The sequence below is a fragment of the Nycticebus coucang genome, chromosome 10 (assembly GCF_027406575.1).
Source record: "Nycticebus coucang isolate mNycCou1 chromosome 10, mNycCou1.pri, whole genome shotgun sequence".
Classification (NCBI taxonomy): Eukaryota; Metazoa; Chordata; class Mammalia; order Primates; family Lorisidae; genus Nycticebus; species Nycticebus coucang.
In genome coordinates this window covers 58,121,143-58,143,453 of record NC_069789.1, presented here as the reverse complement: position 1 = coordinate 58,143,453, position 22,311 = coordinate 58,121,143, and the positions used below count along the sequence as shown (strand labels likewise).

Below are 22,311 nucleotides of genomic sequence, written 5' to 3'. Positions count from 1 at the left end.
CATCACGCTGTCATGACATGCTATGACATGAACTCACAGCAGTATTGATAATTTGAGATACTGGAGGGCGGTTTCAAGGCTAGAGAAGAGGGGGGTGCAGGTTGTCATGTTCCCATGGTAGCCTATCTCATTGCCATAGCAACACAGCTCCGCCTCCCTCCTGTGCAGTCCTGGTTTCTGTGATGGGCGGAACACTGTGCCGCTTCACAGTATGTGGGTAGGCACCCTATTCCTCTAGGAAAAGACGTTTTCACCCTAGACCAAGCAAGAGAGGAGTATCCTGAGGCTGTCAAATAGGGCTGGGTTTTCTTGTGGGGGGAAGGTGGATTTCTTGGGGTTTTCCTAGTGACAAACTCTACACTTTCCTACTAGTTTTTTTCTTCCAGCTATTGGGCCCCAAGAGTGTTCTGCAAAGCAGACTATCTTTTTTCTTTTCTTTTTTTTTTTTTATTTAGACAGAGTCCCACTCTGTCACCCTGGCTAGAGTGCTTTGGTGTCATCATAGCTCACTGCCACATCGAACTGTTATGTTCAAGTGATCCTCTTGCCTCAGCCTCCTGAGCTGAGACTACAGGTGTGCACCACCACAAGTGGTTAATTTTTCTATTTTCTTTAGTAGAGACACGGTTTCACTCTTGCTCAGGCTGGTCTCGAACACCTGAGCTCAAGCAATCCACGCCCCCTCGGCCTCCCAGGGTATTAGGATTGTAGGTGTGAGCCATGTACCCAGCCCAGACTGTCCTTTCTGGATCTGACTCAGATGGAAGGAAACCCTGCCATCTCAGATAGGCATGACAGTGCAGCTGGGGAGACAGACTCTGGGGTCAAGAGAGCTTATTAGGTTTGCCACTCACTGGCTATGTGGCTTGAGTGAGTTATTTATCTTTTTTTTTTTTTGAGACAGATTCTTACTATGTCACCCTCGGTAAACTGCTGTGGCATCACAGCTCACAGCAATCCCAAACTCTTAGGCTTAAGCAATTCTCTTGCCTCTCAAGTAGCTGGGACAACAGGCACCTGCCACAACGCCCGGCTATATTTTTGTTGCAGTTGTCATTGTTGTTTAGCAGGCCCAGGTGGGTTTGAACCCGCCTGCCTCAGTGTATGTGGCGGGCACCCTAACCACTGAGCTATGGGTGCTGAGCCTATTTATCTTTTTGAACTTCAGAGTTCTGCCTGTAAAGATGGGGATAAGACATGCCCATCTTGGCTGGGCATGGTGGCTCAGACCTGTAATTCTAACACTGTGGGAGGTGGAGATGGGTCGATAGCCTGAGCTCAGGAGTTTGAGACCAACCTGAGCAAGACCAAGACTCCATTTCTACTAAAAATAGAAAAAACAGTCAGGCATTGTGGCAGGTACCAGTAGTCTCAGCTACTCCAGAAGCTGAGGCAAGAGGATCACTTGAGCCCAAGAGTTTGAGGTTGCTGTGAGCTATGATGACACCATGGCCCTCTAGCCATGGCAACAGTAAGACTCTCTCTCTTTCAAAAAAAAATAATAAAAGAAAAAATACATGCCCATCTCCCTGGGTGATTACGAAGATGAAGAAAAGTAACACATGTAAAGTGCCACAGGGGAGGATGAATGGACTAGTGCGCTGCTGATGCCCATTGCTCTTCAGCACGCTGGGGCCAACCCCTGGCAAAGGTCTGCCTGTGGGGTCAGTGGATAGGACAGTGTAGAACAAACTGTGCACTTGGCTGATAACTTCCCTTGGGAAACTGCAAAGGCTGTCAAATAGGGCTGGGTTTAACTGTCTACACCACCACCCTGCCACACCCATGCCCCTCGGCAAAATGTTACCCATCCTCAGAGAGTTAAGTCTAGGGATTTAGAGGATGGCTTCAGAAATTTTTTTAGAAATTTGATATTGCTGAAACATCCAAGCAGCATCCAATTTGGGCTTTTCTGTAGCTGTTTATATATTTTTTCAGGTCTTCAGAATTTAAAATATGTGTATATATACACACATATATAAAATACATTAAAATATGTATATTTATATAAATATATATTATATATAACATTGTTCCCCAATAACAAACAACCTGTTCCTCCACCACATCTCATTTGAGAAGCACTGACCTTGATGACACCAGAGGCATCTTAAAACGGACTAACTATCCAATCGAAGAGAGAGAGGGAACTATTTCATTAGTGTTGCTTGCAGAAATTAGCCACAAACCACACGTCAGTGAGTTGGGAGGATTTCTTTTATTGCCTCAAGCCAGTAGCTCCAGTCTCGCTTGAGGTTCCCTGTGTGCCCGCCCCAGTCTCAGCGGGCTCCAACCCCTCATTCCGGGTTGGAAGTTCAAGGTCGGCACCTGCGCGTTCAGCCCCGCCCAGCGCGGTCGCCGCGGCTTCCGGGTTCTGTCTGCCGCTTGCCGTAGCGCAAGCCGAAGGAGTTCCAGTTGTAGGCGGACAGGTCCTTCTCCCGCTGCACCAGCACCGCGCCCCGCGGTGCGGTGATCAGGCGGCTGCGAGGGGCACAGAGGCCAGGCCGCTGGGGCCCTGTGGAGCTCTCAGGGGGCGGGCACAGCGGGGCCTCCCGAGGGCTGAGCCCCACAGTGGGGAGTCTCCTCTCTGCACACCTCGGGCTCTGCTCCCAGCGGGCCAGGAGGCCCAGGGGTCTGAGCCGCTGGCCTAGGACAGAGAGCACAGGGTGATGAGACGGAGGCCCAGGAACGAAGGCTTTGGAGCACCCCCTCACGTCCCCATGCTGTACTTCCTTTTCTCTCCCTGACCTCTAGGAAGCTCAGCGCTTGGATGCCTTGCAGCGCCGCCATCATCTCAGCTGTGTGCTTAGGCCATCTGCTTTTCCCTCCTCCAACGTAGCTTTGAATTCTAATGTTTGCCAGAATTATCTTAAGTAACTCTTCTATTAAATTACTTCCTTTTAGGAAACAAACAGGGTATATCTTGGAAATAAGGAAGATGGTAGTATTTGCCAGACACTTAGCTCTGGCCCTCTGCTGGGCTGGGCTCACGTCCTGCCTCCTCTGTTGAGAGAATCAGGCTCCCCACTGGACTGTGTGCTCCTTGTGGTGTGGTGGTGGACTGTGTGCTCCATGTTCATTCATCTCTGTATCTCTCAGAGTGCTTCAATCAGTGGTTTGCACATCGTGGGGCCTCAGTAAATGTTTATTAAATATATAAAAACTAATGAAAAATGCGTAATAGCCAAGTCCATGGTCGTTTCACCCACCCATGGTCCAATCTTGGTCTCTGATAACAATAATTGTGACCCCTTAATAAGCTACATAAAGACTCAGCGAAGAACAGAAATTACTCAGCTGAGCGTAGGACCTGAGGAAAAAAATAGAATGGAAATTATCCAGGTCACCTTAACTGGCTCACTGTCCCCACTCTGGATATAATTTCTCCCCTTCATCCTGAGGGTTAACAGGGCTAATTTGGAAGGCACTTCACATTTAAGGCTCAATAAATTCACTGTACTCTTGGCAGTAAAATAGGGCAACTAGCTCTGAGAAGGCAGTAACCCTTGCCAACGGTGGCAAGAAATTAGTGGAAATGATGCCTGGTGTGTGAATGGGTGTGAGTGGGTGTGTTTGGGACAAGGCATTGGCTTTGAGCCCTGCTCCTCAATGCCCTGGCACACTTTGGAGAAGAGGAGTGTGGACATAGTTCAGGGTTAATGACAATCTGCCTAGGAGGCCCCTTGCTCCTTGCCCAGAGCCTGGCTGAGAGGGGAGGGAGCATGGCTTCCTTCCCAGTTGCGCCCACCAAGCTAGCAGAAGGATTGTTGCTCCAGCTACTGTTTGTGGCCTTACCTAAAACTTTTTGCCAAAAAGAGCCAACAGTTCAGTCAAGTGTTCCTGGGCAGTGGTGTGGATATTCTGTGGAGCATCCTCCTTTACCCAGAAAAACGCCTGACCCAGGAAAGAGGACACTCTTGGCAAAGGACACCTGGGCTTTGCTGTTTCCGCTCTGGGGATAACTTATGGGCTTGTGATAGCAAACGTGTATAGTTTGTCCTGAGTTAGAGGAACTGAGCTGCAGAGAGGCTAAGCTATGGATTCTAGTGGGGACTGGCAGTGTACTAGCTCATGCCACCCAGCAGGCATACTCTTGGGACATTGTCATCTGCTATGTTTCAGCAGTGTTTGACTGATTCTGGGACGGTCTCTCCACCTCTTGGGGCCTTAGATTCTGCAGCTTATCAGTTCCCCAATGAATTCTTAAGGCTGACAGGTAGTAAAGAGCTATTCTTTCATTTAAGTTTTTTTTTTTTTTTTCAAATTCCCATAAAGGATCTGAGGTTACTGGTAAAAGCAACCTGCTTATCAAGTTTTTTCCCAACAGCTGCACAGAGAGGTAGTTGGCATAGGCCACAGGGTATGAGAAAACTATGCTGGAGCTCAGTGGTTAATAAGCACTTGAGCCTGGGTGAGTAGTGTTATGCCTGTCATAGAGGCAAGCAGTCCCTGACTTGCAGTGTTCATGGGCCCTCTCAGTGAGTTGCATATGTGCCAGTCTTAGGTTTCCACCAAATGCAGTGTTAAAATCACATCAGCAGACTAGCTGTAATCTGGAAAATATGGTAAATCTCATTTTGCAACAATTTGCCAGCTCTCTCCGCCCCTTTTCCCAGACAATGCATACCTGTGGGTCTAGGATTCTCCGCAGGTGCCACCTTTTCCAATGGCTGTCCAAAGGAGGTGGCACAGAGGAAAAGCAGTAGCTGCCAAGAAACCAAGCAGTTCATCCTGGTGAGGAGATGGGTTCTAGAAGCGTCCTGAGGAAGACAGAGAAGGAACAAAGATTAGGTCTGGCACAGGAGCAGGGCTGGTGCTGAGGCCAGACAGAGCCCTGTGTGACAGAGAGGACAGAGCCCCCACCGTCGGAGGCTCCCAGTGGAGAGATGAATCGAAAAAATGACATCAGGGGCATGGGATGGAGACCACTAGCACTGTGTAGTCAAAGCTGAATTCAGGCACAGTGAGGATCATCCCGGAAGGCTTCCGGGAGGAGGCAAGGCCAACTTAGGAAGCAAAGATCCCATTTGGTGGAAGGGGCAGGATTGGATTCTGATCTCAGGTTTACTTGAGAAGAGAATGGAAGGGTGAGATGCAGCGTGTGAGTGACCGGGGCTGGGGGAAGTGGGACCAGGACTTCAGGGCAACTGAAGTGTGGGCAACTGAAGTACCAACATTGCCTTTGGGGCCTGGGAGCAGGCACCTCCTCCCCCCATGCTGGGTTCTGCACACATCCACGACTTTCTGTGTTTCACTCTCCCCAGGAGAATATGCCTTCTAGACTTTGGCCCTGTTCCCTCCCGCTGTAATAGAAACTTAATTCTTCTCCTGTTCTAAGAAAAAAGGAAGAAAGAGCCAATCATCTTGCTGTCTCATAGCCCTTCACAGCCTTAAAGGCCATTATTAAATTGTCTTATTGCCTATAATTCAGGGAAGAGAAAAATTTTCCCCTGATTTATCAGGTCAATTGTCTTCATAGTCTATTCTCCGTGGGCTCTGGGCGGCTATGGATTGAATTGGCCTCATCACTTTGGCTGTGAAGATGGGGGCTGTGTGCCTGACCCTCACATACCCTCTTTCCCTTTCCCCTGTCATGCTTGCCACCCCACCCACCCTACCTATTCTTGCTCTCAAGTCCAATTTCTCTTTGAAAATGTCAGGCACTTAAGAGATTGTCTAATGAAAATGGTTAAAGAAAAACTTCTAGGCAGGCACGGGACACTGCAGGTTACCCTGAACAAAAGGTTATCCTGGCCCAACATACAGCCTGCAGCCCCTCTCCTTGGCAAGGGGGTGGGTGAAAGTATCGTTGTGCCCATAGGTTCCTAGTGGTCTGTCTTACCTGCTCCTCCTCTCTACTTCCTCCCTGCAGGACTCAGGCATGGAGTAAAGAGTAAGAATCCTGAAATGGGATCAGAATACTCAAATCTGGCTTCACTCCCACCCTTGTTCCCTGTGAGTCGTGAGCAAGTCACCCCCCATCTCTAGGCCTCCTTCGTCTATCTGTGAAATAAGATCACTGGATGGGGTTGGCCCCCAGACGTCTGCCCGGATGGTTATTTATCCTTGCAGACTGATTTCTGTGACACCTAGAAACCCAGAACCCAGCTTTCTGCACCAGCCCCGAGGCCCGGGCCAGGACATGGAATAGAGAATGGGATTGATCCGTTAGAGAGAACAATGTGAAAGCATTTCAGACTTTGGATGCACAGGGTCCAGGCTGGCTAGGAAATCATTCCTTGAGCACCAACTAGGTGCTGGTGCTGCGCTAGGTGCTAGGAGTGCACAGGTGTGCTAAGAGCCAGGTGTGCTGCCCCGGAGCTCTCAAGTCTAGCCCAAGAAATTGATCCAGAAACATATCATTTCAAAATAACGTTGTAAATGACACACTGGACACGTGTGAGTACTTGGGGACTACAGGAGCTCAAGAAAGCTTGACCTGGAAGGTCAAGGCAGGTTTCCCATAGAGGGTGGTGCCTAAAGTGTTTCTGAGCATGAATCAGCCAGATGAGGGAAGGTTCACAGAAGGCATTCGCAGCTGCAGGGGCTGCCTCGACATGGTGCCAGGCACTGGATCGGGTGGGCTGGAGCTGGGTGTGGAGGGAACTTTGGGTCCTCCAGCCAGACAAAAGGGTGGAACCCAGGCAGGGCTTCATCTTGGCGAGGCCTGAGCCAGACAGGAATGTGTGTAGATGCGCATTTCAGGAGGATTCTGGCTGCCCTGAGCAGAAGCAGGCTGGTGAGTGAGGATGGGGCAGGGGCAGGGGGAGCTGGCAGATGTACATACATACACACATGCACCACATATCACACACACACACACATACAAACACACACACACACACGCACGCAGATTCCCTCAATTCTTAGTCGACTCCCCCGCCCACAGAAAGAACTGTCAGCATCCAAGGGGCTATGACTGGCTGACCTGCTGGGGACAATTTTTGTGGTTCCCCCGACTCTAGGGTATTAGTATCTGGTGAGTAACACATTCCAGGTATCACTGGAAAGCTTTTGAAGTGAGGTAGCTTCCTTCCTGGTTCTTGGGGTGGTACTTAGCACTGGTATGTAGGTAGGTGCCTTTTGGTTAAGCTTGTATCTCTCATTCATAATTTGGGGAAACTGCTCCAAGGAGCCCTGTGAGCCCATGAACGCTGAGGCGTTCCCCAGTTCCCCTCAAAGCTTCTGTGTCCTCTCTTTCCAGCCATGGAGAGTTTATTTATTGCTTTTATTCCTCCTACAGCAAGGAAGAGCCCTTGGGGATCCCCAGAATCCTATCTTCACAAATAAAGTCAATGTATTTACTCAGGAACCCCAGAATAATCTGGCCAAGTTGGTAATTAAGAAAGATCAGTGCTCCCCACCCAGCTCCCTTCTGCCTGTCTGGATGTACCAGTCAGTCTTGGAAGGAATTCCAAGAATTCTTTGCTCCCCCCCTGGAGCCCCCCGGGTCAGGGTAGACCCCCTCCCCTAGGATGGATGCGGCATGTACCTACCTTGGCTCGGTCCCAGCCCAGGTGGGAATGCAGCAGGGTCTCTGAGGTGATCAGACTACCTGGACGGGCGAATGCCCACAGGCAGGAACGTTGGACTCCTGGGCTCACCATCAGCAGCTCCCAATCACATCCCCTTTATAGAGCCAGGGTGACGTCTCCAAGCATAAGCTCACCTCTGCCTACTCTCCCTCCTCCCCCTCACCCCACTCCTCGACCCTCCTGACAGCTGCCTCCGCCTCCTGGCTCGCCTGGCTGGAGCAGGCCTCTCCTCTCCTGCAGAAACCCTCCAGGGCTGGCTTTCCATTCCTTCCATCCTCTGTCACCTTTTTCCCACCCACCCATTCAGCTGGAGACCCATTCTGCTGTTTGAGGGGTTATGAGGGGGGAGGGTATCAGTGTGAAAAGTCTTGTTCCCTCTCTGATAAGAGCTACAGACACACCTAGTCTGAAGTGGATACGAAAGGGGCGAGGAGAGGAGCACAGGGTGACCCAGGGGCTCTTTTTTTTTTTGAGATAGAGTCTTAAGCTGTCACCCTGGATAGAGTGCCAGGGCGTCATATCCCCTGCGTCTGGCTCTGAGAGAAAGCCAGTTCGGTTTGGGCCTCCAAGCAGAGGGAGCCAGAGGGCAGCTCCTGGGCAGTGTCCTGCAATTGATGGGAAGTGGGGAGGGTTCTCTCCTTTTTTCTTCCTTTCTTCTTCCCCTCTTTCCTCATCACTGAGCACTTCCTCAGCAAATGGTTTCATGATGAATATAATGTGACGCGGTCAGATGAGCGAGATAGAAATATAAGCAACTGGCTCTAAGAAAGGAGAATAAGATGGTCGCTCTAGAAGTGGATGTACCTGGGAAGTGTCAGGGACAGCAGAGAGGTGACTTCCAGGTGGCAGCACATCCAGGGAGGCTGCACCAGGGGCCCCCTGGTCTCCTACTGTTCTGTGATTGTTGGTGTACTTTGAGAGCAGAGACAGGCTTCCCTCCCCCAGTACCCTCAGCACCTACCCCTGCTTGGTACATACAAGGAGAGCCCTCAGTAGATGCTTACTAAAAGCATGCTTTGCGGGTGATTCTTGTCTCTTTCTTGAGCCTGCAAGAATTCCCTTTATGCTTGGACAAGGTGCTCTCCATGACATGGACTGTTTCTTCTATCAGACTAGAAGTCTTTGAAGGCAGGCTCTGGGCCTCCACCCCCAGATGGGAAGTTCTCCCAGCACAAGCTCTACCTGGTCGGTGCTCTGTGCAGAATAATCACTCCATGGCTGAGAAGCACTCTGACAGTACGTAGGATTAGTACCCATCCCTTGTCTCACACTTACTGCTAACGGGCTTGCAAACATATTTGCTTACTCATTGGGGCTATTAAATACCTGGATACAAATGATAGCCTATGAGAAGAGGACTGACCCTCATAGACCACAACTTCGCCACGTGGAATGATGGGGTATGTGGCCTGCCCTGAGGCAGGGGATGGGCTTAATGGGACAGTGACTTGAGTCTCAGACACACTCAAGGCTTGGGGATTTAACCTTCTCTTTTCCTCCCATAAATATAGGGTAGGGATGTAATGCCAGCCCCAGTCTGATCTGCAAGGGGTCCTGGGTCTCTCCTCCCAGCAGTCCTGGCAGCTTCTTGAGCTGACTTGAGGATTTGGGTCAGTCGCTCAGCTCCATCCTTCCTTCTGGGCTTGAGGAGGTCCGGATATGCAGGGAAGTGAGTCAGTGTTGGGTGGGGGATATGAGGGGGTGGTCCCCATTTTCTCTTCAGCCCTCTCAATCAATGATCTAAGTTCAAGGAGTTCATTTCTGTCATTCAGACCATTGAGCTGGTGCCTTGAAGCCTCTGGAACAGCTGTGGGAGCCAAGAATCATTACTCCAGACAAAGAGTGGAGAGCAGATTCAATATCCAGGTTATTACTGAGCTGGCCTTGGGAGCTGGGAGCTGTGCCAGCCGCAGCTATGGGAAGGGGGTTGGAGGGGGATGTGCTCAGCTGGCAGGCACAACTAGGTGCTCTCTGTAGGGTCCTCCCTGCCCCCCTCCAGGGTCCCCTGAGAGCTCATATTCCATCAGGTACTTCAGAGAAAGGGAGGGGCAGGGTCTGGGATCACTGGCCATGCTTGCCTCCAGGACAGGACAGAGTCTGCCACCTGCTTTCCCTGCTGTCATAGGCTGTTACACACCCTCTCCATGCCTGGGCTCAGACTTAGCCAGTTTCCCAGAAACCTCAGGCACTTTCTGGCTAAGTCTCCATTTCTTTGATTTTAACAAGGAGTTATTCATTTAGGCACAACTGCTTATGGATCCCCTCACCATGAGAAGGTTCAGGAAGTGGGGGAAGAGGAGCTGAAGACAGGCTAGAGGGTCTCAGGAGTTTTACCAGGTCCATGTGTTTCCCCCTCCCCAAGGCACCACCACTGAGCCACTTACCGTGCTCAGGAAGGGGATGCTGAAGGTGTTGCTTAGGAAACCAAAGGCGACAGGGAAAAAGCCCCTAGGAGCAGAGAGGAGGAGAGAGGAGTCAGTGATGCCCCAGCAGGAGAGGATGGAGGTCCACCAAAGGCTCAAGGTGGCCTCAGCTATGCAGAGCTGCAGGGATTTGCACTCACTTGAACAGGCTGAAGAATCCGTAGGTTTCCAGCAGCATGCCCAGGAGGGGCCAGCGCAAGAGCACAATGACCACACCCCCTAAGAAGAAACTGGTCCCTTTGAGTTTGTGACGCTGGAAGAAGAATGTAAAGGTCTTCCTCAAGCCGATGATGAAGGAGAGGCCCGTCAGGAACAGTAGCTGTGGGGAAGGGAGAGAAGTGTGAAGCAAACCCACCCACCGGCTAGGAGCCGGGCACTCAGTCCGGCCCGACCTGCCAATCCCTCAATATGTATCAGAGAGGGTGCCCAGAAGGTGGGAGAATCCCAGGGCCTCAAGGGAGTCAGGCTGGCGGGAACAGACCAGAAGCAGGGGGGTGAAAGAGGAGATCTTGGAGGCTTTCTATAATCATTTCCCAAACAAATTCCTTGGATCCCAAGCACTTCTTCATACATGACTTTGTTTTCCATCATGCCTCCCAGAGAAGCCGGGATAGACGGTGAGAGGGTGAGAGTCTCTGCATTTACAAGGGGAAAGACGGAGACCTAAACAGGTCAGGCAGCCACAGCCAAAGTCACACAGAACCTTTGGGGCTCACCAGCTCTAGACTGTTACTCTAGGCCTCGCTCGAGGGCCCGATCACCTCCCTCAGCATGGCTCCGAATGACCCCTTAGAAGTGCCCCAGCACTGGGTCAAATATAACTGGCTTTCTTCTAGCACGTCCCTGCTTCCCCTCCCCCATGTCCACACCTTTTCTCTTGCTGTTCCACCCCCTGGAACAGATTCCTTTCCACCTCTCTCCAGTTAGGTGTGCTCCCTCTCCTCTTAGCCCCTTGCTTCACATAAAATGTGTTTTTGTTGTGACTTTACCTGTGGCCCACCTTCCTCCACAGCCATGTATGCACCTGCTCTCTCCCGACCCCTAGACGGTGGAATTTAGATGGTAGAGATACCCAGGGCCCGGCCCAGAGCCTGGTGTGAGAGAATCCAGGCGCTCAGCATCTCCGTGCCAGCAGGCTCTGTGGTCCCTCTCCTGCAGCCCTCTCCCACCCTAACATCTGGCCTCTAGTTGGGCATGATCTGAATGAACTTGGGGCTGGCTCCGCTGGCAACAGAGACCTCGGGAGAGTTGGGGCAGGGGAGCATGCAGGGGTGGGAGACTCACATTTCCGAAGGCCAGGAGCACAGAGTCAAAGTACAGGAGTATCCCGAAGAGAACGAAGAAGATTCCGAAACCGGTGATGCCCACACCAATCTCTGCAATGGGCAGGGAGTTGTGGTGGGGCAGGGTGGGCTTTGGGGAGCAAAATTTTCCCCATCACCACAGGACAGGCACTCTCTAGGGGGTGGTTTCATTTCCCTCTGGGAATCTAGGCTTCCCTGCCCCCAGGGAACGGCAGGGTGGAAGCGATGAAAATGAAGGTGTGCCTAGCTCCTGGGCACTGTGCTGGCCTCTTTTACGCATGATGGTCCTGGGCAGAAGCTGGCGTGGCTCTCATCACATTATACGTTCATATGCTACTGTACGCAGATCAGTGTTGGGCTGAACACAGCCATCTGTCTCCTCTGGTCCTGTCTCATACAGCTGAAAACTGCTGAGCCCAACCCCCACTGAGGCAGAAGGGCACCACTGAAAACCCAGCATGGCCAGCCCCAGACCACCTCAAGAGATTTTCCCCGTAGGCCGGGTGCAGTGATTCACACCTATAATCCCAGCACTTGGGAGGCCAAAGCGGGTGGACTGTCTGAGCTGATGGGTTTGAGACCAGCCTGAGCCAGAGCAAGACCTTGTCTCTAAAAAATAGGTGGGCGCCTATAGTCCCAGCTACTCAGGAAGCTAAGGCAAAAGAATCGCTTGAGCCTAAAAGTTTAAGGTTGCTGTGAGCTGTGAAGTCATTGCACTCTACCAAGGGTGACATACTGAGACAATCTCAAAACAAAAAAAGGAGATTTTCCCCATGGAACAGCCCTCCTCACTGTCTCCTTTCTCCTCCAGACTGCCCTGGCTGCAGCTCTGAGGTACTGACCAGTCACACTTTACTGGGAAAATAGAAATCATCAGTCAGGAATGTGTTTGTCCTCCCACCTGAGGACCTGCTCCCATGGTCCTCCCTGCCTCCGCCCACCACTGTCATTTCAGCCCCATGGTGTTGGGTGTTCTACTGAGGTTGGACACACGCTGACAGTAACCCACCTGACAGTGACCTGCCCCCATTTGCAATGTGTCTCAAAATAGTCTTTGAAGTTAGCTCAGAGCCAGTGAGCACAGCATAGAAGTGCAAGACATTAAGCTTCCCTGGTTTAGTCGAGGGCTGCATTTTTGACATTTTGATACAGAGAATATTATCACACCCTACAAGATGAGTTCTACAATACAGGATATGAAGCTCCTTTTTCCTTAACCCTCAACATTTCACAGAATTGTTCGTTTTACTTATCTTTGCCGGTATGATACTTAATAAATGAAAATTCATTTATTGCTCTTCATTTTTAAATTCCATTAAAATGTTAAATTCCATTACGTTTTTAAAATTTAAATTGTGGCAAATGCACATAAGATACAACATTTACCATCTTACCATTTTCATTTTATTTTATTTTTGAGACAGAGTCTCACTTTGTCACCCTCGTGACAAAGAGTGCCGTGGTGTCCCATTCTGTAGGTTGCCTTTACACGCTGTCAACTGAGTCCTTTGATGCACAGGAAGTTTTAATTCTGATACCTATTTTTTTCCTTTTGTTGCCTATGCTTTTGGCGTCATATCCAAGAAATCATTGCCAAATCCAGCATCATGAAGACTTCCCCTGTGTCGTCTTCTGAGAGTTTTATAGTTTTAGCTCTTATTTTTAGGTCTTGGATCCATTTAAGTTATTATTATTATTATTTTTTGAGACAGGGCCTCAAGCTGTCACATTGGGTAGAGTGCCGTGGTGTCACAGCTCACAGCAACCTCCAACTCCTGGGCTCAAGAGATTCTCTTGCCTCCGCCTCCTGAGATTACAGGCGCCTGCCACAACACCCGGCTATTTTTTTGGTTGCAGCTGTCGTTGTTGTTTGGTGGGCCCAGGCTGGATTCAAACCCACCAGCTCAAGCTTAGCCGCTTGAGCCACAGGCACCGAACCATTTAATTTTTATATATGGTATAAAGTAAGGGTCTGACTTCATTCTTTTGCATGTATGCTCATATATCCAGTTTTCCCAACATTTGTTGAAATGAATGTTCTTTTCTTATTGCATAGTCTTTTTTTTTTTTTGAGACAGAGTCTCACTATGTCACCCTCAGTAGAGTGCCGTGGTGTCACAGCTCACAGAAACCTCAAACTTTTCGGCTTAAGCGATTCTCCTGCCTCAGCCTCCCAAGTAGCTGGGACTACAGGTGCCCAGCTATTTTTTTGTTGCAGTTGTTTAGCTGGCCTGGGCCAGGTTCTAACCCACCACCCTCCGTGTGTGTGGCTGGTGCCATAACCACTGTGCTACTGGCGTCGAGCTGCTTATTGGATAGTCTTGACACCTTTGTTGAAAATTTTACTATACTTATTAACTAACATCTTAGAATTGATCCTCATAACCTCTGTGAAATCAGTATTATTACCATGATTTTATAGATAGTTGTTAAAAGTAAAGGGTAGAATTACTCTGGTTGTTTATAAAACCAAAGCCAAAATTATTCAACTAGAATTACTGGCTAAATTATATTTACAACAGAAAATCAAACAATACAATCATCTTCTGTGTAGTTAATCCTTCATAATCTGGTATGGCACAGATTTTTAAGAGTATTAGAATCAATTCCAATACAGAAATAAGGTCAAATGTCTTCTCTAAATCACTAAAAATATAGAGATGAGATTTGTCATTTAAATTGTAGACTGAAACCTCACACAAATCAGAATCTAGTAAAATGCCAGTCTCCCTGGGTCTCATTTTCAGCAAAAGCTGGATTTTGTTAGGACCCAGGGCAACATCATTTCTTTTTTTTTTTTTTTTAGAGACAGAGTCTCACTTTATGGCCCTTGGTAGAGTGCCGTGGCCTCCAACTCCTGGGCTTAAGCGACTCTCTTGCCTCAGCCTCCCAAGTAGCTGGGACTACAGGCGCCCACCACAACGCCCGGCTATTTTGTGGTTGCAGTTTGGCCGGGGCCGGGTTTGAACCCGCCACCCTCGGTATATGGGGCCGGCGCCCTACCGACTGAGCCACAGGCTCCTCCCGCAACATCATTTCTTTCAACACATCACGCAGCTGCCCAGAATCCATCTTCTACTAATGGCTGACTCTTCCTGTTTCTGATCAACCTTCCTGGTCTATCTGGGCTTGTTTCCTACTTCCACCTCCTCCTGACTGCCTGAATTAAGTCTCTCAGAACCCAGGACAGCTGAGCAGATTACAACCCCCGTGGGTCATTCTGAAAGTTGCGTTGTCTTTCCATACTGCGTGATATTTCTATCGGAGACAGTAAGTTGAGGATCTAAAAACACATCTGCTTTAGTTACCATGGTAATTTTGCACAGGCTAGGATATCATGGAGAAATGATGAAAGTGTTTGAAGCCTTTAGGCTTGTTATAAAGTATTTGTTATTAGCCTACACCTGCCATAAACACCCCTGTCAGCTATTCTAGTTCTGACTAGACGCCCTTCCTCTCTATCACCCTTAGATGTTTTTGTGCGGGAACACAACAGGAATACTAATAAGATTTTCACTTTGTTTTTAAAACTATCCACACGTCCATCCTGTATTGTGCTTTTTACTTCTGCAACACTGATTTGCTGGCACGTATAGTTATCACCCTTCCGACTTATTCTACACTATTCTTCAAGGGCTGGTGCAATTCCAGAATTTTCCCGCGATGGGGCAGCCTTCTGTAGGAGTCGCACGTAGTGCTTCCAGCGTTCTGGGCAACACAGAACCTTACAGAAGGGGGTCAGAAACTGTGATTCTCACACACAAGCTTCAGACCTTCCTCCGCCTCTCGCTTCTGGAGTAGCTTAGCGATTTCAGTCAAGTTACTCAGCCGAGGACAGAGAGGGCGGGGAGGGGCAGGTCACATAGACGCTGACAGGAGTGACAGCAGCGCCGGCAGTCCATGATCCCCGCGGTCCAGACAGGGGCAGTGCGCCACCTGCTGGAGGCTGCTGCGGTTGGCACAGCTACTCCCAGCAGGAAGCCGCAGGGAGGCGAAGGTAACTCTTCTGGAAGGCCTGGCTCTCCAGGGCGCCACCTACTAGAAGGTGGAGACCTCCCCAGACCTCAGAGACTGCTCAGTGGTCTTGAGGTCTCCCTGGCCAGACACACTCATGGCTGCACTGATGCCTATTGCCCCGCAGCTATCCAGCCAGGCTCCCCCAACTCCCTACTTTGTAGTTCGCATTAAGGCAAGCTAAGTTCAATGACTTTTTTGCTCCCCGAAAGCAGAAATATCTCATGGTGCAGGTAGATGGGTCCCTCTGCTCCTAAGCTGTGCAGTCTCTAAACATCATTCACTTTTTTCTTTTCCTTCTCTTTTTTGTTTAAACAATCACAAATGTTTAGAAGAGTTGCAAGTACAGCACAAAGACTCTTTTTCCTGAATCATTTGAGAGTAGTTTTCATCTGATATCATCCCTGAATACTTTGTATGGTTTTCTTCTTTTCTCCTGGATAACCAAAACACAACCATCAAAACTGGGAATTTAACGTTGATACATGACTATCATCTAACCCTCAGACCCCATTCAAGTTGCATCAGTTGTCCCAGTAATATTATTTTATTTATTTATTTTTGAGACATAGTCTCATTTTGTCGCCCTCGATAGAGTGCTGCAGCATCACAGCTGACAGCAACCTCAAACTCTTGGATGTAAGCCATTCTCTTGCCTCAACCTCCCAAGTAGCTGGGACTACAGGTGCCCGCCACAATGCCCGGCTATTTTTCTTGTCGTTATTGTTATTGTTATTTCTTGTTGTTGTTATTGTTAGCAGGCCCGGGCTGGGTTTGAACCCTGCAGCCTTAGTGTATGTGGCTGGCACCCTAACCACTAAGCTACAGGTGCTGAGCCCCAGTATTATTATTTATAGCAAAAGAATCCAGCTCATCATCATATGTGGCATTTAATGGTCATGTCCCTTTAATTTTTAAGTCTGGGAAAGTTCCCTTGTCTTTCTTTGACATGATCTGATACTTTTGAAGATTTGGGCCAGTTATTTTGTAGCCATCCTTCCATTTGTGTTTGGTTTCCTCTCTACTAGATTCAGGTTATTCATCTTAGGCAGAAATAGAACGATGTGAGGCTGTGTTTTTCTCATTGTATCCTGGTAGGTGATGTGTGGTTTCAATTCGTCCTATTACTGATGATGTTTCTTTACTCTTATGGTGGTGCCTGCCAAGCCACCCCCCACTATGAAGTTATTCTCCACTCCCTACCCCTGACCCTGCAGGGATGGCCCTTACCCTACCTTGGCTATGACAGCATGCACCAGGCCGCCCCCAGTGTGAACACCCTTCTCACCCAGCTGGGGCTCTGACATCCCACTCTGGTTACCACCCCCTCTTCACTATCTGTGTCACCTAATGGCTTTAAGACTGACTTGTTCAAGAATAGAAAGGAGGGAAGTGAAAAGTGGAAGGACCTTTATTCACTTTTCAAAATTGACAAGTGGGACGGTGCCTGTGGCTCAAAGGGGTAGGGTGCTGGCCCCATGTGCCGGAGGTGGCAGGTTCAAACCCAGCCCCAGCCAAAAAAAAAACTGCAAAAAAGAAAAATAATTGACAAGTGGTTCATAGAATAATGAACACACTGTGCCAGGCACAGTCTAAGCACTTTAGGTACATTAATTCATTTGATTTTCATAACTACCTGTAAGGTAAGTACTGTTATTCACCCCATTTTACAAACAAAACTAAAACACAGAGGTTAAGTCACCCAGGGGACATGGCCAGCGGTTGCCAGAAGCAGGGTTTGAACCCAGTCATCTGGCGCTAAAAAGTGCCTTGAACCAGCCCAGACCAGTCTACTTCCACAGAAACTGCTCTTGCATTGGCCATTAATGACCTCCATGTTGCCGAATCTGACGGACAGCTGTCAGTCCTCATCTGTCAGTGTCCGACCACACCCTTGTTGAAACAGCATTTCTCTTGGCTTCCGCGACTCCACTTCTTGAGTTTTTTCTCCACTGTTCTAGTTGCTCTCTCCCAGTCTCCTTTGATGGCTCCCACATCTCTCTTCCTCTTGGGATTTGAATAGCTCAGGGCGTGGGCCCAAGCTCACTTCTCTTCTCATCCTGTTTTCACCCCCATCCCATGTCTTTCAATCTCTCACACGCTGACAGGTGTTAATGTTTCTCTAGCCCATGCCTCTTTGAGCACATCCAGCTGCTTACTTGGGATATCTGCCTGGTTTTCTCTTAGGCATCTTAAACTTAACAGGTCTAAAACTGAGATATTTGTCTTCCTTCCTTCAACCTGAGCCTCCCTTGATTTCCCCTAGTTGAGTAAAAGTGTCATCACTGCCCACTCCACCCTCATTCAATCCACAGCTAAGTTTTATTGCTGCTTCTTCCAAAATGGATCCTGAAAGCTGTCCAGTTCTCTCCATTTTTACCCCTTAATTCCTAGCCACCATCATCTCTTTCCTGGGCTCCTATAGCACCCCATTTAGCCTCCTGCTTCACTGTTGTGTGTGTGTGGTTTTTTTGTTTTTGTTTTGTTTTAGACACAGGGTCTTGCTCTGTCATCCAGGCTGGAGTGCAATGGGGATCATTAGCTCACTGAAACCTCAAACTCCTGGGCTCAAGTGGTCCTCCTGCCTCAGCTTCCAGAGTAGCTGGGACTACAGGCATGCCCCACTATGTCTGGCTAATTTTCCTTATTTTTATGGAGATGAGTTCTTGCTGTGTTGCCCAGGCTGGTCTCAAATTCCTGAGTTCAAATAATCCTTCTACCTCAAAGTGTTGGGATTGCAGGAGTGAGTCACTATGCATGGCCTCCTGCTTTGTTTTTGTTTTTTTTTTTTTTTTTGCAGTTTTTGGCTGGGGCTGGGTTTGAACCCAGCACCTCCGGTATATGGGGCCGGTACGCTACTCCTTTGAGCCACAGGGGCTGCCCACTCCTGCATCATTCTTGCTCCCTCTTAGTCCTTCTGTGCACAGCACTCAAGGATCTTAAAAACCAGACAATCCCATCATATTAGTGTACTGCTTAGAATCCTTCATGGCTTCCCACTGAGTCTAGAATGCAGCCAAGCCTTCTAGTCCCACACCATGCACAGCAGCCCCACCTGACAGGGCCTGGACCTGCCTGTCCACCTTCATCATCTGCCACTGTCCTTCTTGTCTGCGATGCTCCCACACCGCTCTTCATTATTACTTCCATATGAGCCTTCCTTCCTCAGGACCTTTGAACATGCAGTTTCCTTGCTTGGAACGCCCTTCCTCCCACTTGTTACCTGACAAACACATACTCGTCCTTCAGGTCTCAGCTCAATTGTCAGTTCCTCAAGGAAACAGTCCACTCTCTGCCCCCTGACCTAAATCTGGTTCCCTCATTTCTCCCTTCCGCAGAACTTAGCACATTCTTCATAGGCTTTTCACATTTGGTAAGAGTGTATTTGCTTGCAGGCTAATTGGTTTAATAAGTTGTCAGCATGCCACTGGGCTCAGGCCTCAGCTGTCTTCTCTCTCTATTTTATTTCCCAGGTCAGTAGTCTCAACTAGCATTGGGGGGAGGAGAATAGAGATTGAGGGAGAATGATTTTGTTCCCTGGGGGGTATGGGAAATGTTTGGAGACATTTTTTATTATCACAACTTGAGTGGAAGGGGGATACTATTGGCATCTAGTAGGTTGAGACTGCTAACATCCTAGAGCCTGTACAGAACAGCCCCCCACAAATCAAACAATTATCCTGCCCCCAAATGTCTGAGAAACTGTGCCCCAGCTGATGTCATAGACTCTCATTGTTTGTTTGGGTTTTTTTTTGAATTTTTTTTTGGTTTGTTTTGTTTTTGCAGTCTTTTTTGGCCAGGGCTGGGTTTGAACCCGCCACCTCTGGCATATGGGGCTGGCAACCTACTCCTTTGAGCCACAGGCGCTGCCCGACTCTCATTGTTTTAAATATCATTTATATGGAGGGAACTCCCAAATTATTCTCTCCAGCCCAGGTCTCTATCTGGAACAACTGACTCTTACTACCAACTTAACAGTAGGAACTCCCAGTTGGCAATTTGACATCTCACCCAGATGTCTAACAGCACAAACAAACTCAAACAGCTAAAACCCAAAACCTGATTTCCTCCTCAACCCTCTCAATGGCCCAGGCTAAAAATATAGGAGGCATTCTTTTTTTTTTTTTTTTTTGCAGTTTTTGGCCGGGGCTGGGTTTGAACCCGCCAACTCTGGCATATGGGGCCGGCACCCTACTCCATTGAGCTACAGGCACCGCCCTATAGGAGGCATTCTTGACTCTTCTTTCTCTCACACCCCATATCCAATCACCCCAACCAAACAATCTCTCTGCAATTTCCTCAAGACAGAAGGAGCATGGATCACTCCCCACCACGTCCCTCCCGACACCCTCACTGCCTCCCACTCAGGACTGGCCTCCCTGCTGCTCCCCTCATCCTCTGCAGTCTGCTCTCAACCCACCACTCAGAGTGATCTTTGAAAAATACAAATAGAGGCCAGGCATGATGGCTCACGCTTGTACTACTAGCACTCTGAGAGGCTGAAGCCAGTAGATTGCTTGAGCTTGGAGTTCAACCAGCCTGAGCAAGAGCAAGACCCTGTCTCTACCTAAGACAGAAAAAAAATTAGCCAGATGCTGCGGCAGGCACCTGTAGTCCCAGCTACTCAGGATGCTGAAGCAAGAGGATCATTTGAGCCCAAGAGTTTGAGTTTTCTGTGAGCTACAATGATGCCACAGCACTCTATCCAGGGCGACAGAGTGAGACTCCATTAAAAAACAAAAAATAGAACTTCTCATGCCTCTGCATAAAACACTTTAATGCTTTTCCATCTTGTATAAATAAAAACAAAGTCCTTGGCTCAGTGCCTATAGCTCAGCGGCTAGGGCACCAGCCACATACACAAGACCTGGTGGATTCAAATCCAGCCTGGGCCTGCCAAACGACAATGACAACTACAACCAAAAAATAGCCAGGCGTTGTAGCGGGCGCCTGTAGTCCCAGCTACTTGGGAGGCTGAGTCAAGAGAATCGCTTAAGCCCAAGAGTTTGAGGTTGCTGTGAGCTGTGACGCCATAGCACTCTACCCAGGGCAACATAGTGAGACTCTGTCCCCCCACAAAAACCAAAAAAACAAACAAACAAACCAACAAAGTCCTTATCGTGGCCTGTAAGTCTCTATGTGGTCTGGAGCCTTCAGTGACCTCCCTGATCTAAACTCGTAGAGTCTAAGAGTCTTTATCAGACTCTTCCCTCTACTTCTCATTGTTTTTCAAACACTCCAAGTATGCTAATGCCCCAGGGCCTTTGCACTGTCTGTCTCATCTTCCTGGAACTTTTCTCTGCCAGATAGCTGCATGGCTTTGCTTTCTCATTTCCTACAGGTCTCTGTGTAAAGGGCACCTTCTCAGTGAAGCCTTCTCTGAGCACCCTATATAAGGTATTATGGCAACCTCTCCTACCTCTAACTCCTGAGCCTCTTTGCTTTGTTTAGTTTTGTCTGGAGGACTTACTATCAACTGACATATTATATATTTACTTCTTTGTCTGTTAATTACCTGTCTCCCCTCCCTGGAAGGAATAACACCTGTTTCATTGACTGTTGTATACTCCGTGCTCTGCACAGCACTTGGCACATAGCGGTGGATGAGAGAATATTATCATTAGTTCACAGACAAGAAAGCAGGGCTCAGAGGCTTTAAGTAACTCACCGGAAACAAGCCCCTAGAGTCACAGGGATTCCCACCACCCCAGACCTGTGGACTTACCTCCCTACCCCTTCCCAAAGGAAGGAAGAGGGTGTTTGGGAGTAAGGATATGGTGGGTTGGGCAGGGAAGTGGAGTGGAGTGGAGTTTAGTTTCGGACAAAAGGGGGCCCTGAGTCAGAGGAGACATTGAGCATTTGTAGGGAAAGATGTCTGACTGGGCCTCTTGAGTCCACCTTCGTGGCATCCTAGGTCTAAGAACCCTGGACATGAAAGAGGTCAGCTTGGCTGGTGAACTTGCCAGTTCCCCCAGGCACCAGCTTCTGGCTACGTGTAGCTCTGAGCACGCCCTGGGCCGTTTCCTCGGAGATGCCAACACAGCAGCTCCCAGATCTTGGCTCCAGAGGTCAGTCTGTAGGTTCCCCAGAGAGAGAGAGAGAGACAGAGAGAGAGAAAGGCTGGCTGGGAGGGGCACATCTCCACCCGCCCTAGTCTGCACCCTCCCGCCCCCCTGCAGGGCCGCTCACGCAGACCTGCTGCTGCCAAGCACCATCACTCCACTCACTCTGCCACTCGTTGATGGAGATCATGCTGCAGTCTGCCTGGGGGACCTTCTGGCTGGACGTTGGCAGGTGGTGAGCAGCCAGGAGAACCAAGCTTGTACATGGTCATGGGAAGCTGACCCTTGGTAAGTTGTGAAATGAGCCTCTGGTAAATCATTAAATCACCCCCACCCCCCACCCCCGCACACATGGATGCTTAAAGTCACAGGCTCCCTCCTCCAGTTCTTCCCAGAGGGTACTGCTCCCTCCACATACCTCACCCATCCGGAGGAGGCAACGTCCACCTGATCCTGTCTATGCGCACCCCCCATGCCCTGAGGCTAAGTTCAGGGGCTTCCATGTTCTCAATAAAACTTGGATTGTATACGGAAGAATGGGGTCCATGTCCCCAGGTCCCTGTGGGTGGTGGGTCCTTAACAGATTTGGTGGAAGATGTGGAAAGAGTTGGAATCGGGTGTGTCTTTTTGGAAATGTACTAAATTCATCTTGAAAATTAAATCTTTTCTTTGTTATTATACAAGATGAACAGTAGGAGGCGATGAGCAATGGAATAAAACCCATTGATGACCTACTGGCCAAGCCAGATTTAGTTAAATCAAGGGCAAAAGCAGCACAGGGGAATTAGATACAGGGTTTGCAACCTCCTTTCCTCCAGCAGTGTCCAGCTTTGAACTGTGAGGTCAAGCTTGAGATAGGGCTGGACAACTCAGGAGGCCTACCCATTAGCTATGTAGACATGAGTGCATCCTTTCCACCTCTGTGGGCCCAGAAAAGGAAGGGGAGTCAGTTTCTAACAGTGGTTAGGAGCTG

The 22,311-nt window shown here is 49.1% G+C and overlaps 2 protein-coding genes across 3 annotated transcripts; both read right to left on the bottom strand.

Annotated features, from left to right (window-relative positions):
• Positions 1–2,239: 2,239 nt before the first annotated feature.
• On the bottom strand, positions 2,240–4,744 carry KISS1 (KiSS-1 metastasis suppressor). The gene is made up of 2 exons (XM_053608047.1): positions 4,628–4,744; positions 2,240–2,647 (listed from the first exon to the last, which is right to left on the bottom strand). Exons 1-2 carry the CDS (start codon positions 4,728–4,730, stop codon positions 2,337–2,339), a joined length of 414 nt encoding a protein of 137 aa, XP_053464022.1. The 5' UTR covers positions 4,731–4,744; the 3' UTR covers positions 2,240–2,336.
• Positions 4,745–8,923: 4,179 nt separating this feature from the next.
• GOLT1A (golgi transport 1A) lies at positions 8,924–21,619 on the bottom strand. 2 transcript variants are annotated; one of them, XM_053607805.1, is made up of 5 exons: positions 21,504–21,619; positions 11,243–11,334; positions 10,099–10,277; positions 9,920–9,983; positions 8,924–9,342 (listed from the first exon to the last, which is right to left on the bottom strand). In XM_053607805.1, the coding sequence occupies exons 1-5, from the start codon at positions 21,526–21,528 to the stop codon at positions 9,304–9,306; spliced, it is 399 nt and encodes a 132-aa protein (XP_053463780.1). In that variant the 5' UTR covers positions 21,529–21,619; the 3' UTR covers positions 8,924–9,303. The 2 variants fall into 2 exon arrangements, with proteins under 2 accessions (XP_053463780.1, XP_053463779.1); XM_053607804.1 differs by having other exon boundaries at positions 11,243–11,371; positions 21,472–21,596.
• Between the last annotated feature and the right edge of the window lie 692 nt (positions 21,620–22,311).